Source organism: Pteropus vampyrus, unplaced genomic scaffold, assembly GCF_000151845.1.
Source record: "Pteropus vampyrus isolate Shadow unplaced genomic scaffold, Pvam_2.0 Scaffold132, whole genome shotgun sequence".
Lineage (NCBI taxonomy): Eukaryota > Metazoa > Chordata > Mammalia > Chiroptera > Pteropodidae > Pteropus > Pteropus vampyrus.
This window is the reverse complement of record NW_011888913.1, coordinates 1,974,729-1,986,359: the sequence shown is the minus strand read 5'-3', so window position 1 is coordinate 1,986,359 and position 11,631 is coordinate 1,974,729. Positions and strand designations below refer to the sequence as shown.

The 11,631-nt window shown below is 58.4% G+C and overlaps 1 protein-coding gene across 1 annotated transcript in view; it reads right to left on the bottom strand.

Moving 5' to 3' along the window:
- Positions 1–673: 673 nt before the first annotated feature.
- Positions 674–11,631, bottom strand: part of CNDP2 (carnosine dipeptidase 2) — a 15,883-nt gene continuing 4,925 nt past the window's right edge. The window contains exons 4-12 of the mRNA XM_011367334.1: positions 11,015–11,177; positions 9,323–9,411; positions 7,652–7,852; positions 6,466–6,550; positions 5,451–5,611; positions 3,586–3,750; positions 2,504–2,645; positions 2,134–2,281; positions 674–1,260 (exon numbers count right to left, since the gene is read on the bottom strand). Coding sequence (XP_011365636.1) covers positions 1,191–1,260; positions 2,134–2,281; positions 2,504–2,645; positions 3,586–3,750; positions 5,451–5,611; positions 6,466–6,550; positions 7,652–7,852; positions 9,323–9,411; positions 11,015–11,177 — 1,224 coding nt within the window. The 3' untranslated portion in view covers positions 674–1,190. The remainder of the gene's footprint in view (positions 1,261–2,133; positions 2,282–2,503; positions 2,646–3,585; positions 3,751–5,450; positions 5,612–6,465; positions 6,551–7,651; positions 7,853–9,322; positions 9,412–11,014; positions 11,178–11,631) is intronic.

The window sequence follows — 11,631 nt, the reverse complement described above, 5'->3', positions numbered from 1 at the left end:
TGGCCGGCTTCCCGCCGTGGAGTAACTAATGGTAATTTTGGCCATTCCAGAGCCTCCCCTATGCGCAGCTCTCCTGGGACGTTCGCTGACAAACACCCTCTTCGCGAGTAGAGCTCGCGTGCTCTAGCTGGAAGCTGGTGTGCACGCCCCTGGACGGGTGGCTCAGAGGGTGGGCCCCATGAGTGCACAGTGACCGAGCCCGCTTTCCCAGGGTCAGCTGACCTGAGGACTGGGATGGCTGGCTAGGAAGGACATCGTGCGCAGGCCTCCGGGGACGGGGGCGGTCTCAGGGAGCAGGTGTCAGAGAGAGGCCATGGGAGCTAAAAGGATGACTTCCAGTGCCACTACCCTGTGCTATTAAGTGTCGCTATGAGGGCCCAATAGCTAGCACCCTTTTCCTGTTCAAGTGCTGAGCCACACGTCCCGATGGCCGGCAAAGTGGCCGCGACGCAGACTTTACAAGGCCTGAGTGTCATTTACTCTGGTCTTTTTATCAGCTGGGCCAATAAAGTCTCCATTTTGTTTAAACCAGTTTAATTTGATGTTTGGCAACTTGGCGGTGTAAGGAATGGGGGGCACTCTCTTGCCACAGGGATTGGGGAGGGGGACACGCCACCACCCTGCCACATGCAGTGTGCTCCCTGGGCAAGTCGGACGGGCAGTGACGCATCCAGAGGCTTCACTGGTACTTTTTATTCATCAGCACAGACCAACAAGCCCGTTAGGTTCAGGTGTGAGGGCCAACAAGATGCTGGGAGGTGTCAGCATTGGCTACGGTCTTCGGGGAGGACGGCACCGTGCGACCGCGAGTGACCAGAGGGCAGCCCCTCGAGGCATCCGCTCCCTGACCCTGAATCGGGAGGCAGACATGGGACCAGGACACGCCCAGGCCTCGGTTTAGCCCAAGTGGACGTCGACCACAACTTTCTACAGAAGAACTCATGCTGTTAGGTTGTGCCTATTTTCTGGGGACACAGTCATTCAGGGTCATCTGTAAGCCCCCAGGGCTGAACGTGAGACTGCCTGCTGGATGTAACCCCCTGGGGACAGTGGGTATCCCCGAGTCTACGCTGGGAAGTCTGTGCATGGCCTGACGGGAGGGGACAGGGACAGACACTGCCTTCAAGAGCAACTGGAAGGGGACAGGGGAGGGTGGGGCTCCTTCGGTGGCGCTCCCCGACACAGGGCCCTCAGTCCTTCAGCTGAGACACTTCATACAGGTACGCGGCCAGCATTTTCGTTCCTTCTATGTAGTTATGCCTAATGGAGAGGGACAAGTCATTGTGTTGGCTGGTGTCCGAGGTCCAGGCACACGCATGGCATTCTGGGAGCACCCCACCATCTCGGCTGGCCGGCCCCGAGCTCTGCTGGCCGTTAGAATCCAGGCACCCGGTCCCAAGTGCAGGTCAGTCTGACTGCCCCACAGGGACCGGCCCTGGTCCCGGTCCAACAGAACAGACGCTCTCACCCAGTGCCTGGTTATGAAAAGCCCTCCCATCATTCGGATCTGAAGCCTCCACCTCGTGCCCTAGGATCCAGGTCTGTCTTGTCCCTCAGCCCCCATGCGGGGACTCTGCCTCTGTCTTTGGCCCTGACGGGCCCACCCATGACCGTGGGGTGGCCCCTGCTTCCTGTCCCCCGCAGCTCTTCCTCAACTGCCTCTGGTCCTCCCTGCCTGTGTGGGCCTCTGCTCACTGCTGCCAACTCAGAGGTCCCCATCACGTCTGCATAAAGCAGGGACGCATGAAGGTGGCTTGTGAAGCCGGCAACGACGCTGGGATCTTTCAAGCAGGGACGTGCAGAGGCCCTTTCAGGAGTCGCAGGTGAAGCACAGAGCTAAACACAGACCACCGGTCAAACCTGGGTTTTAAGAGCTGCCACTGCCCGCAGGCCGTCTCCCCTGCCTCCAATCAGGTGTCACCACACCAAGGACAGACGGTGGAGAGCACTGGGGGAGGGGGGGTGTCCCCAGAAACCGCCGCCTCTCGCTCTCTTTGCAGCAGGACAGGCGGCAGTGTGAACGAGGAAGGAACTGGAGGGGACTTGGGGGACGCCCTGGGCTGTCACAGGATTTCTCACTGGCACCCACGAGGAGACTGGCCTGGATTCAGGACCAAGGGCCTGGAGCCTCACCTGTTGAGCTTCTCATTCTGGGAGTGGGCGCCGTCATCGGCTGAACCCACAGGCAACAGCATGACATTCTTGCCTGTGGCCTCCTGAAAAGTGAGGGTCACAGGGATGCTGCCACCTTCCCTGGTTAAGTCCGGCTCCACACCGAACACTGCGGGGGAAATGAAGAAAGAGGGGCGGTGAGCCCTGGGCTGCGAGGCTGGGCTCCATCGCGGATCCCCCGCCCTGCAGGCCTGGGGACGGCGGCCACCCGCGAGGTCGCTGGGGGTGCCGCCTAGCCTGCATGCCGACTCTGCTCCGAGCGTCACCCCGTAGCCATGTGCCCATAGGACACGGGAGGGGCCCAGCACCCGTCCCCAAGGAGAAAGTCTACCTGTTTTCAGGGCTTTCCTCCCGGCCATGTAGTGGGGGTGGTTGAAGTCGGACACCCAGGGCTTCCCGCCGTGGCCCATGTACACCCGGAACTTGTTGGGGCTGCGCAGCTCGGCGAACTTCTTTGTCAGGTAGTTTGTGACCTGAACCACACACAGAGGAGACACAGTGTCATAAGGCCTGGCACCTGATCCGGTGCCAGGGATCTGTTCTATGAGGATCTACCACGAGTCTACGACAGGCTTACAGCGAACGCAGACTGAGTCTGCAGCGCATCTACAACGGGCCTACCACGGGCCTACAGCCGGTCTACGAATCTACAGGAGCTCTCATTTTCTGCTGCTAAACACTGAACTGCATAACTGTGATAACAGAAAAAGGGATTTTAAGAAACAAAATCCAGTCATTTGAAAGTAAAAGGTAATGTTTTAATCTCAAGCAATTTACCCTTTATAGAAATATTCCCACATGATAATATTTGAACCAAGTTTTAAAAATTTTCTTCGATTTGCTTTATAAGAACAATCACATCCGGACCAAAAATTGAGCCTGGTGCTGACCCAGGGACACGTCCTGATGCCAGAATCCTGATCCTCGGCTTCTCTGCAACAGGCAAGGCCTTGAGCCCCCCACCCCAGGAAACCTGCCCGTCCAGGTGGCTGCTCCCCGAAAGCCTGGCTGACCTACAGCAACCAGAACCTGCCCCCTCTGGATCCTCCCCTTCTGGAACCTTCCGCTCTGCTCCTCACCACAGCCCAGAAGTCACTCCCCTGGACTCTTACCATAACATACTTGACTCGAAGTCAGCATCCGATCTGAAGCCTCAGGATGAGGTCAGGTCAAGATTTGGCATGCTTCAGCAGTGATGAATGTCACTTATATGTGACACTTTTTATATGGCCTTTATCTTTAATCAGTTTCTGAACTGCTTATTCTAGTAATTATCTAATCTAGCTGGCCAGAATCGAGAAGTGGGAATGGGTGGGTTTGGGGTTGGCGTCTCTGCAGCTGTCCGCAGCCCTAGGAGACGTCTTCTGCACCCCGAGCCTCTGCTGGTTCCCCGTACCCCCGCGCCCCACATGCCTGCTGGTTGACGGCCTCCGGAGTCATGTTCGGCACAAGCCTGATGGAGAACTTGCCCACCACCTTCCTCGGAATCACGGTCTTGGCCCCCGTACCAGAGAAGGCGCCTTCGATCCCGTGGAGGGACAAGGATGGGTACCGCCACCTGTGCATCAGGATGTCCTTCTGCAGGAAATGGCAGAGCGGGTCAGGGGACAAGTGTCTGCTGCTGGAGAGGATGGGAGTGCCATTTGGGAGGTCCCTCCGTGTCACCAGCCATCAACCAGGGGCCACACGAGCAAGGGAGGAGTACAGAGCCTGCAGCACTGGCAGAGGCGCCCGCCCCCGAGCCCACAAAGGGGGCTCCGCACTCTGGTCGGCCCCTCGGGTGGCATGTCTGCGCCCTACCGCAGCTCTTTACTGCTGGTGATTCCTGCCAACTCTGCAGAAGCTGGGGGCAGGGTGCCACAGACATGGCGCTCCTGTGGGGCCAGAGGCGCCAGGAGGAAGAGGGAGGCAAAACAGGCCATCTGTGAACCCCTTGCTAGGCCCACAGGACCCGGGACAGGGGGTAGTTCCCATGGGGGGAGGAGAGCCAGGGCAGCCCCCTGCGTCCTGAGCCCAGTGACCATGGATAAGCAACGTCACCTTCTACTGAGGGGACTGGCATGAAGCGGTCTTCTGTCTCCCGAGCACATAAACGATACTACTGCCTCTTGTGCCCTGTGTGTCCCAGCAGCGGCACAAGATGGGTCAGGAGAGGACGCGCAGCCACCTGAGCAGCTGGCCAGCCCAGAGAAACCGATGGGGCCCCCAGGGCTGCTCAGTGACATAGCCACACACGTAAGGTGGCCCCACCGTGACACCTTACGTAACAGCAAATGTCACTCTGAATGCAGCAGTGCAGAAGGTGACAGACGCTGCTTCAGACCCGCTTTTCCCAGACTCGTCCCTCCCAGACTGCCCGTGGCTTCGGGGCCCACCGACCGCCACGGGCCAGGACCGTCTCCCAGCTCCACCTGCAAAGCTTCCGCGCCACGTGGTCGCCCAAGGCGACTTTCTCCCACCTGCTCATCCCCCCCACGCCAGCCCAGTGTCCTCTCCCATGGCAGCCTCCCGGCCTCAGCCCCCACCCAGCCCCCACCTGGCCCTCACCACTGTCCTGGGGTCTGGGAGCCTCACGCTCCTCTCACAGCTGGTCACACCGCCACCTCCTGGGAGGGCACAGGGTGCCTCGGCTGATCTCAGCCTTTACCAGGCATCTTCAGAGCCTCAGGCGCGCCCTCCCCCGGCTCGGCTGCCTATCTCCTGCGGGCCTCGCTGCCCCCTGCAGGCACACACAGCTCTGGACCACCCGTGCAGCCTCCACACACCCTCTCGAGGTCTTTGCCCACCTGTCTCTTGGAGAGACAGAAGCCAAGAGCTGAGCCGGCTGGCCATGCACCCCTTGTCCCCCCAGAGCCTGTCGCTGGAGTTCGAGCAATGCTGGCTACGCAGAGTGCGCTCACATCCACACCCGGAAACCAGGAACTAGAGACGGTCCAGAGCCGAGTTTCTCCCAGTGGGGAAGTAAACGTTGGTGCTAACAGGTGCCACCCCTGTATGGGCTCCGTCAGGCAGGAAGTCACCACCGGCCCAGTGCTGAGCACAGCGTCCTCCTCATGCAAACGGGCAAGTGCTGCCCTCACCGGGCTTCTCGGCACACGTTCTCCAGTCCCATGTCATCAAAACAAACTCTGGACATTGCCGAAAAGCTCCCAGCTCCGGCCCGGGAGCGTCCCGTACCACCCGATGGCCAGGCACACGGACACGCCCGCATCTCTGCCAGCCCCTCTGGCTCCCGCCCACGGGCGTCCCCACACAGGGCACTCAGGTGGCCTGGGCACCTTGCAGCTGTGCAGCAGGGTCTCCGCCCCCACGTCCTTGGCGTATTCCTTCAGGTCGAAGTCGATCTCGTCGTACAGCTCCAGCTCCTCCTCCGTCACGGGCGCTACGGCCTCGCTGAGGCCGGGGACGAGGATCTTCCCCTTCCTGTCCAGCAAGGAGCCTGGGGAGAGCGGGCGAGGGCACTCAGCACGCAGGCGGCAGGGCGAGCGGTGCCCACCGCAGGACCAGGGTGTAGGCCGTGCAGCCGCGGGCCGAGGGCCAGCCGTCCTGGCACACGTGACGGCGCGGGCACACGTATTTCTTATGACATTTATCCACCACAAGGACTCAGCGAGGCGAGCAGCACCAACCCCACTTTTAAGGTACGGAGACTGAGACACGGAAGGGCAGGTAGACCGTCCCCTGTCCCGGACCAGGGCACACTGGGCCTCCCCTGAAAAGCACGCTATCCGAAAGCTCTCTTTCGGTGCACTGCCTGCAAGAAACCAGCTGCTCCCGGCTACGGAGGGGATGCTGTGCGGGCAGAGCGGCCTCCCGACTGCACACGCGTGGCAGCCATCGTCCGCCTGGGGAGGGAAACAGGCGAGGGAGCTGGGGCCTCGCTCTCACAGAGCTGGCCACCGGGAGACCTCCCTGTGGCCAGTTACCACGTATCGCAGACTGGATCAGATGCGCTCTGAGGAACAGGACACACACCGTGTCCAGAGCTAAGACAGTCGTGTGATTCCAGGGGACATGCCCTGTCTAGGGGAAGGAGCCAGGGGTGCCAAGCTGGACTTGGAGGCGAGGCAGGGTTTGGTGACACAGGGAAGGGAGGGTGTGAGGAAGATGGAGGCAGAAATGAAGCGTCAGCGTCCAGTCTTTACAGGGAGCAGTGAGCGGGGAAGGAGAAACAGCGTGACAAGAAGTGGCTTGTGAAAACTGCTTGGATGCACCAGCGCTGACGGCGGCCTGGAAAAAGGCCCACTCCGACCTCTCCCCCAAACCGCCCGCACCCACCAAAGCCCCGCTCACCCATCAGCGCAATGAGGTCTGTCATGGCCTCGTGCACCGAGCCCCCGTACACGCCAGAGTGCAGGTCTCTGTCACTGCATTCCACCTGGACGGAAACAAAGGCCACTCTGTTTGGCTGCTTAGCGGAAGCTTATTATCATCATGTGACAGTAAATTGAACAAAGAACGTTCACAAGACCTGACAGGCAATTTTTTAAATCAAGATTTGCCCTCAACGATCAAAACAAAGTATTCCCTAAATTACAAAACTTTGGAAGCAACAACAAAAAAACACCCTTGGAAATGCCAGTCCGAGTAAACCAGGAATGCTGCCCACAGCTGAGCCAGGAGTGATGCCCACAGGAGGAGGCACGCTGTGGGGGACTCGTCAAGCTCTCAGGTCCTTTCTGGAGGTTCTGTGAAGACCCTACGCCCAGTGCTGAAAGGATGAGAGACTATGAAAAAGAGCCAGCAAGGACCTGGAGCCCAGGGACAGGGGCTCAGACCCCGGCCAGCACTGACTAGCTGTGTGACCAGCTGGGGTGGGGCCTTCATGGCCTTAGGCTCCTCCCCGCGGCATGGCACAGGAAGGCGCTCCCTCCAGCTGCTGAGTCCTTGCCAGGTTGTCTGCAACAGGCAGAAGGGTGCCTGGCCCGGAGTGAGCGGTGAGTGCAGCAACTGCGATCGTTTCTAGCTCTTTCCGGCCTGTAAGCCGCCTTTGCACGCAGGAGCTAACCTGTGTGGCAGGGACCCCCACCCTCCTCTGCAGACGAGAGCCCGAGGCCCGGCTGACCCGACAGTGAGCGCAGGCCTGTCCCCATCGTCTTCTGTGCTGAGGGCAACATCCCCACTCCCTCCGATCCTCAGTCAAGGGACAAAGCTTATGGGCGGAAGTACGAACATTCTAACTTTTAAAAGCAAGTCTTTAAAATGCACTGCACGCGTTCTCTCCTCTAAATGGACTAGCATTTCATCTTTTCTCAAGTGCTTCCAGACAACACCATGGAGAGCACCCTAGCTGGAAGCCGGTGACGCTGCCTCCTACCGGCCTCTGGGCCTGCAGTGTTACGAGGGCTTATGCCACGGGAGGGAGCTAGGACTGTGTTCCTCCCTCATGCCTGTGGAGCTTCCTGGTACCCACACGTGAGCTAGCGGGGAACAAGCTGACTGTGGCTTGGGGACGCCACCACCGAGCGCGGCACGGTACCTCGATGAAGAAGTAGCAAATGCCCCTGAGACCATACGTGATGCATGGCTTCTTCTTCCCCAGCCAGTAATTGTCAGAGATGCAGATGTAGTCCACGTCTTTAAAGAATGTGTCTTTCTGGGCAAATATCAGTTCATCCAGTCCTTCGGAGCCCGACTCCTCCATGCCTTCCAGGCAGAAGCGAATGTTGACAGGAACTTCCTGTGAAAGGAAGAACATTGGCAGGCGTTCGGCGCTCGTGAACCTTTAGTTCTTAGAAATAGCAGACAGGAAGTCGCCGAGTACTCTGAAATCACCAATTTCAAACACGCGACTTCCTCCAGACCAGCCACTGGGGCTGTGTGCGTCCTATAGTGACCCAGTCCCCAGGCGCTGGGCTGTCAGGGGACAAGCCTTGTTCCAGCCACAGTCACATCCTGAGAACTCCTTCTGAGGAGTTCCTGTGTCACCAGGCCTCCTAGGCACGGGGTCTCTGCATGCACCCAGCATGCCTGCACTGATGTAAAAGGCTGTGACACAAAGCCACCCTGGTCCCTGCTCCGCCCTGAGGGAGGGAGAGCCTTTTCCTAACTCAGAAGGCGTTTCTGCATGATGGCTTCCACCCTCTCGCACCAAGGCCCCTATCCTGAAGCGCTGACAACTTTGATACACCACTGTCCACCTGCCCCCGCTCTGCGGTGTCCCGGGGTGCACGGTGTGGCACAGGCCTCGCTCGGACCCCAGCCTGCAGAGACCTGGCCAGGACTGGCCCCAGGTGGCACTGCTCCCAGCACGGCCTGCCTTCCCCCCTCAGGCCCACGAATGGAATCCTTCTCGGGACCTCGGTGTGTGGGACAGGTGTGTGGGACAGATGTAAGTGGAGCTGATCTGGGTGGCTCTGCCCTACACATGGCCGTTCCTCCCCTCGGCTGCCCCAGGCCCTGAGGGCCCTGGAGGATGGAGAGCCCTCGCTGCTCCTGTGCCTAGCACGTGGTGGCCACATGGGCCCCGCCATCCACAGATTCTGGGCCTTGGCTCTCTCCTGTGCAAAATGGATGCCTGGACCAGAGGTTCCATGACCCTGTTCGAATCTACCACTTCATGCTGACAAAAATGCTTGTCATATAACTGCTTTTATCACAATACGAGATAAAAGATGCAAAAACCATCTACATACTATCACAATTGGGTTAAAAACAGTTGAAAAGATTGGCACGTAACAAAATGCTGAGATTCTAGGCAACTTTTTCCTCTCTACTTCTCTGTATTTTACAGGCGACTTTCAACAAGGAATAGATACTTAATATTTTTTAAATGTATCTTTAAAACAAAGTGTGCATTTAGGAAGCTGATAATGGCGCAGAGCAAGGGGCCTGTCCGCTATCGCAGAGCCCATGCGAGGGGGCGAGCATGCTCTCTGGCGGGCCGCTCATGTGTGGCCTGGGTCCCCGCTGCAGCATCAGCAGTGCGGCCACTGGACACCGCCACGATCACATCCGCAGAGTTTCTGAAGCCAGACTGCGACTTACAACCGTAACTCTGCGTCCCGGTGCGGACGGCGTGGGTGAGAGCGCTGCCTCACAGCCCAGGGATGCTGGAGCTTTACGAGCTGTTCTGGGGACAGCAGGGCCAGCTGTGTAGCACTTGGAGGGAATCTGATGACTCAGGCACAGCCCGACGTGGGGAACATACCTGACCTGTTTTCTGGAAGGCCTCCAGGGCGTTCATCCAGCCAGCCACTGGCCCCTTATCATCTGTTGCGCCTCTCCCATACAACTTGCCTGGAACAGCAACGAGCAAATTCATGAAGTTATGATGACGGCGACAGTGAACATCTGGTAACATCTTAGAAAACCACACCCAGCCGTCCTAACAGTTCCTCCAGAAATCAGAAGTCCCCTTGCACCCCACCAGGAGCCCCAATTCTCCACCCACCACCCTGCCAGAACTGCCGGCGCCCAGGAGTAAGCTGCGTGGTGCGCCCAGCCCCTCCCGCCCGCTGGCACCGCGGGCAGGCAGTGTGCGCGTCCTGCGGACCTGGGGCATGGACGTCAGACACAGCTCCAGTAAACCTCTGCCGGCCACAGCTTTAAAATCTGTTTCCATAACCAGCTGGCAGCGGGAAGGGCGGGAAACCGGTCACAGGTAGGAACCAACTACCTGCCTCACCACACCCCACTTCAACATCAAATCGATAAAGAATAAATCTTAAATTTGTGATTTATTTCTTCTAGGGTATCACTTTGAGAACTAAAAGACACAATGTGTAGTAAGTCATAGCACTGTCCCTCTGTGCACATGCTCCTGAGACCCGGACAAAGCCGGGTGTCTGGGCTGGGCACTGGCCGCCATGGACCACAAGTGGGGAAGCAGGCCAGGCCCTCCTCCTGGCCCTCTGTCACGGGACGCAAGGCACTGAGAGACAGACCAGGTCAGAACAAGGACAGCCATCGCCTGCTGGGGACGCAGTCTCTCTCGTGGTCTGTCCTGGCCACCCCTGACTTCCTCATTCCTCATTCCTGAGACTTCAAATGTTTGGCAGTTTTAACTTGGCCCACCCCAAAGTAGTATGAGGCTTAATTTAAAACCATCATTACCCTAGAAATTTCGAGTTAAACCCAACTTTTCACAGACGCTAGAGGGCTCCCTCAGAAGCCTGCTTGTTCCTGCGACCACTGCCTGCCTCTGCGGAAGTGACTGCGGGCCGAGCGCCAGGGCAAGCGCAGCGCCCCTCTGCCCAGCACCCTGCCCAGCTCCGGCGACGCCCGGAGTCTACTGAGTGTGCCTGTCCTGTGTGGCCAGGGAGGGGCTGCACTGGGTGACAAGTGCTGGTGCCTACACAGGTATTCATGTGGCACCAGTGATAGAGGAGGGGACGAGACAGAGAGCTGAAGAAGCCAGCGTCACCAAGTCTCCAGAGGTGCCAATCAGAGGCATGTGAGATCGCCGGGCGACAGGGTGGCGGGGGGTGGGGCGGGGGGCAGTGCAGGACTCAACTCAACAAGTGAGAGGAGCGGTGGCGGAGGGAGAGGCTGAGGCAGGGACTGAGGCCTGGAGGGGGAGCTGCTGGGGGGCCTGGGGGAGTGGGGAAGGGGAGCTGGGGGGCCCGGGGGAGTGGGAGAAGCTACAGGCCACAGTTCTGACGGTTTTCTGAGACCTGCCAGCAACAGAGGGAAGCGTAGCTGACCCAAGGCCACGAGACCTCGTTTCCTCAAGGACAGGGGTTTTTGTGACGTTTCCAGGACCGGAACACCTGCCAAAATCTGTGGGGACTGGACTTCTAAGTTACATGAAGGCCATCTGTTCTGGGAAGCTGGCACCCAGGAGACCACCGCGACCTGGCTTCAGCCAAGCCACACAGGTGCTCCTGAGCAGGGGCCTCACCATCTCGCTCCACCAGGGTGAAGGGCTCGCTGTCCCAGCCGTCCTCCAAGGCTGCCGGCTGCACGTCCAGATGTCCATACACACACACCGTCTTCTTCTGGGGGTCGGAGCCCAGTTTGCCCAGTAAAATGGGAGGGAGTGGTATCTCTGAGCCATCAGGGAGCTAGGAGGCGAGAGGGGAACCAAAGATGGCCTTTCTTCAAACATTCTGGTGTTCGCTGCAGGCACTGTTGAAATAGCTGGAGCGTTATCTGTTCTCATTAATCACTCTCTATTGTAGAGTTTAAGGTCACATTCTTCAACTGAGTCATCGATTAACAAGAATTTACTTTCCTACAATCCAGAGCATATACACTGAATTATGTTTACCAACTGCAGGCGATTTGGTAAATTTTTAAAGGCAGATAAGGTACGTTTTTGAAATTCTGCATATAGATTACTATCACGCACAGAAAGGGCCTTCGGCCAGGACACAGAGAACGCGTCACTGGGAGCTGCGCCTAGTCAGGCGGTGGGAGCTGCTCCTCCCTCTCTGCTCTCTCCCACCGCCCTGTATCTTAACCACGGCATCCTCTTTGCCTAGACTAGAAATGCAGGTAGGCAAATCAGCGTCAATC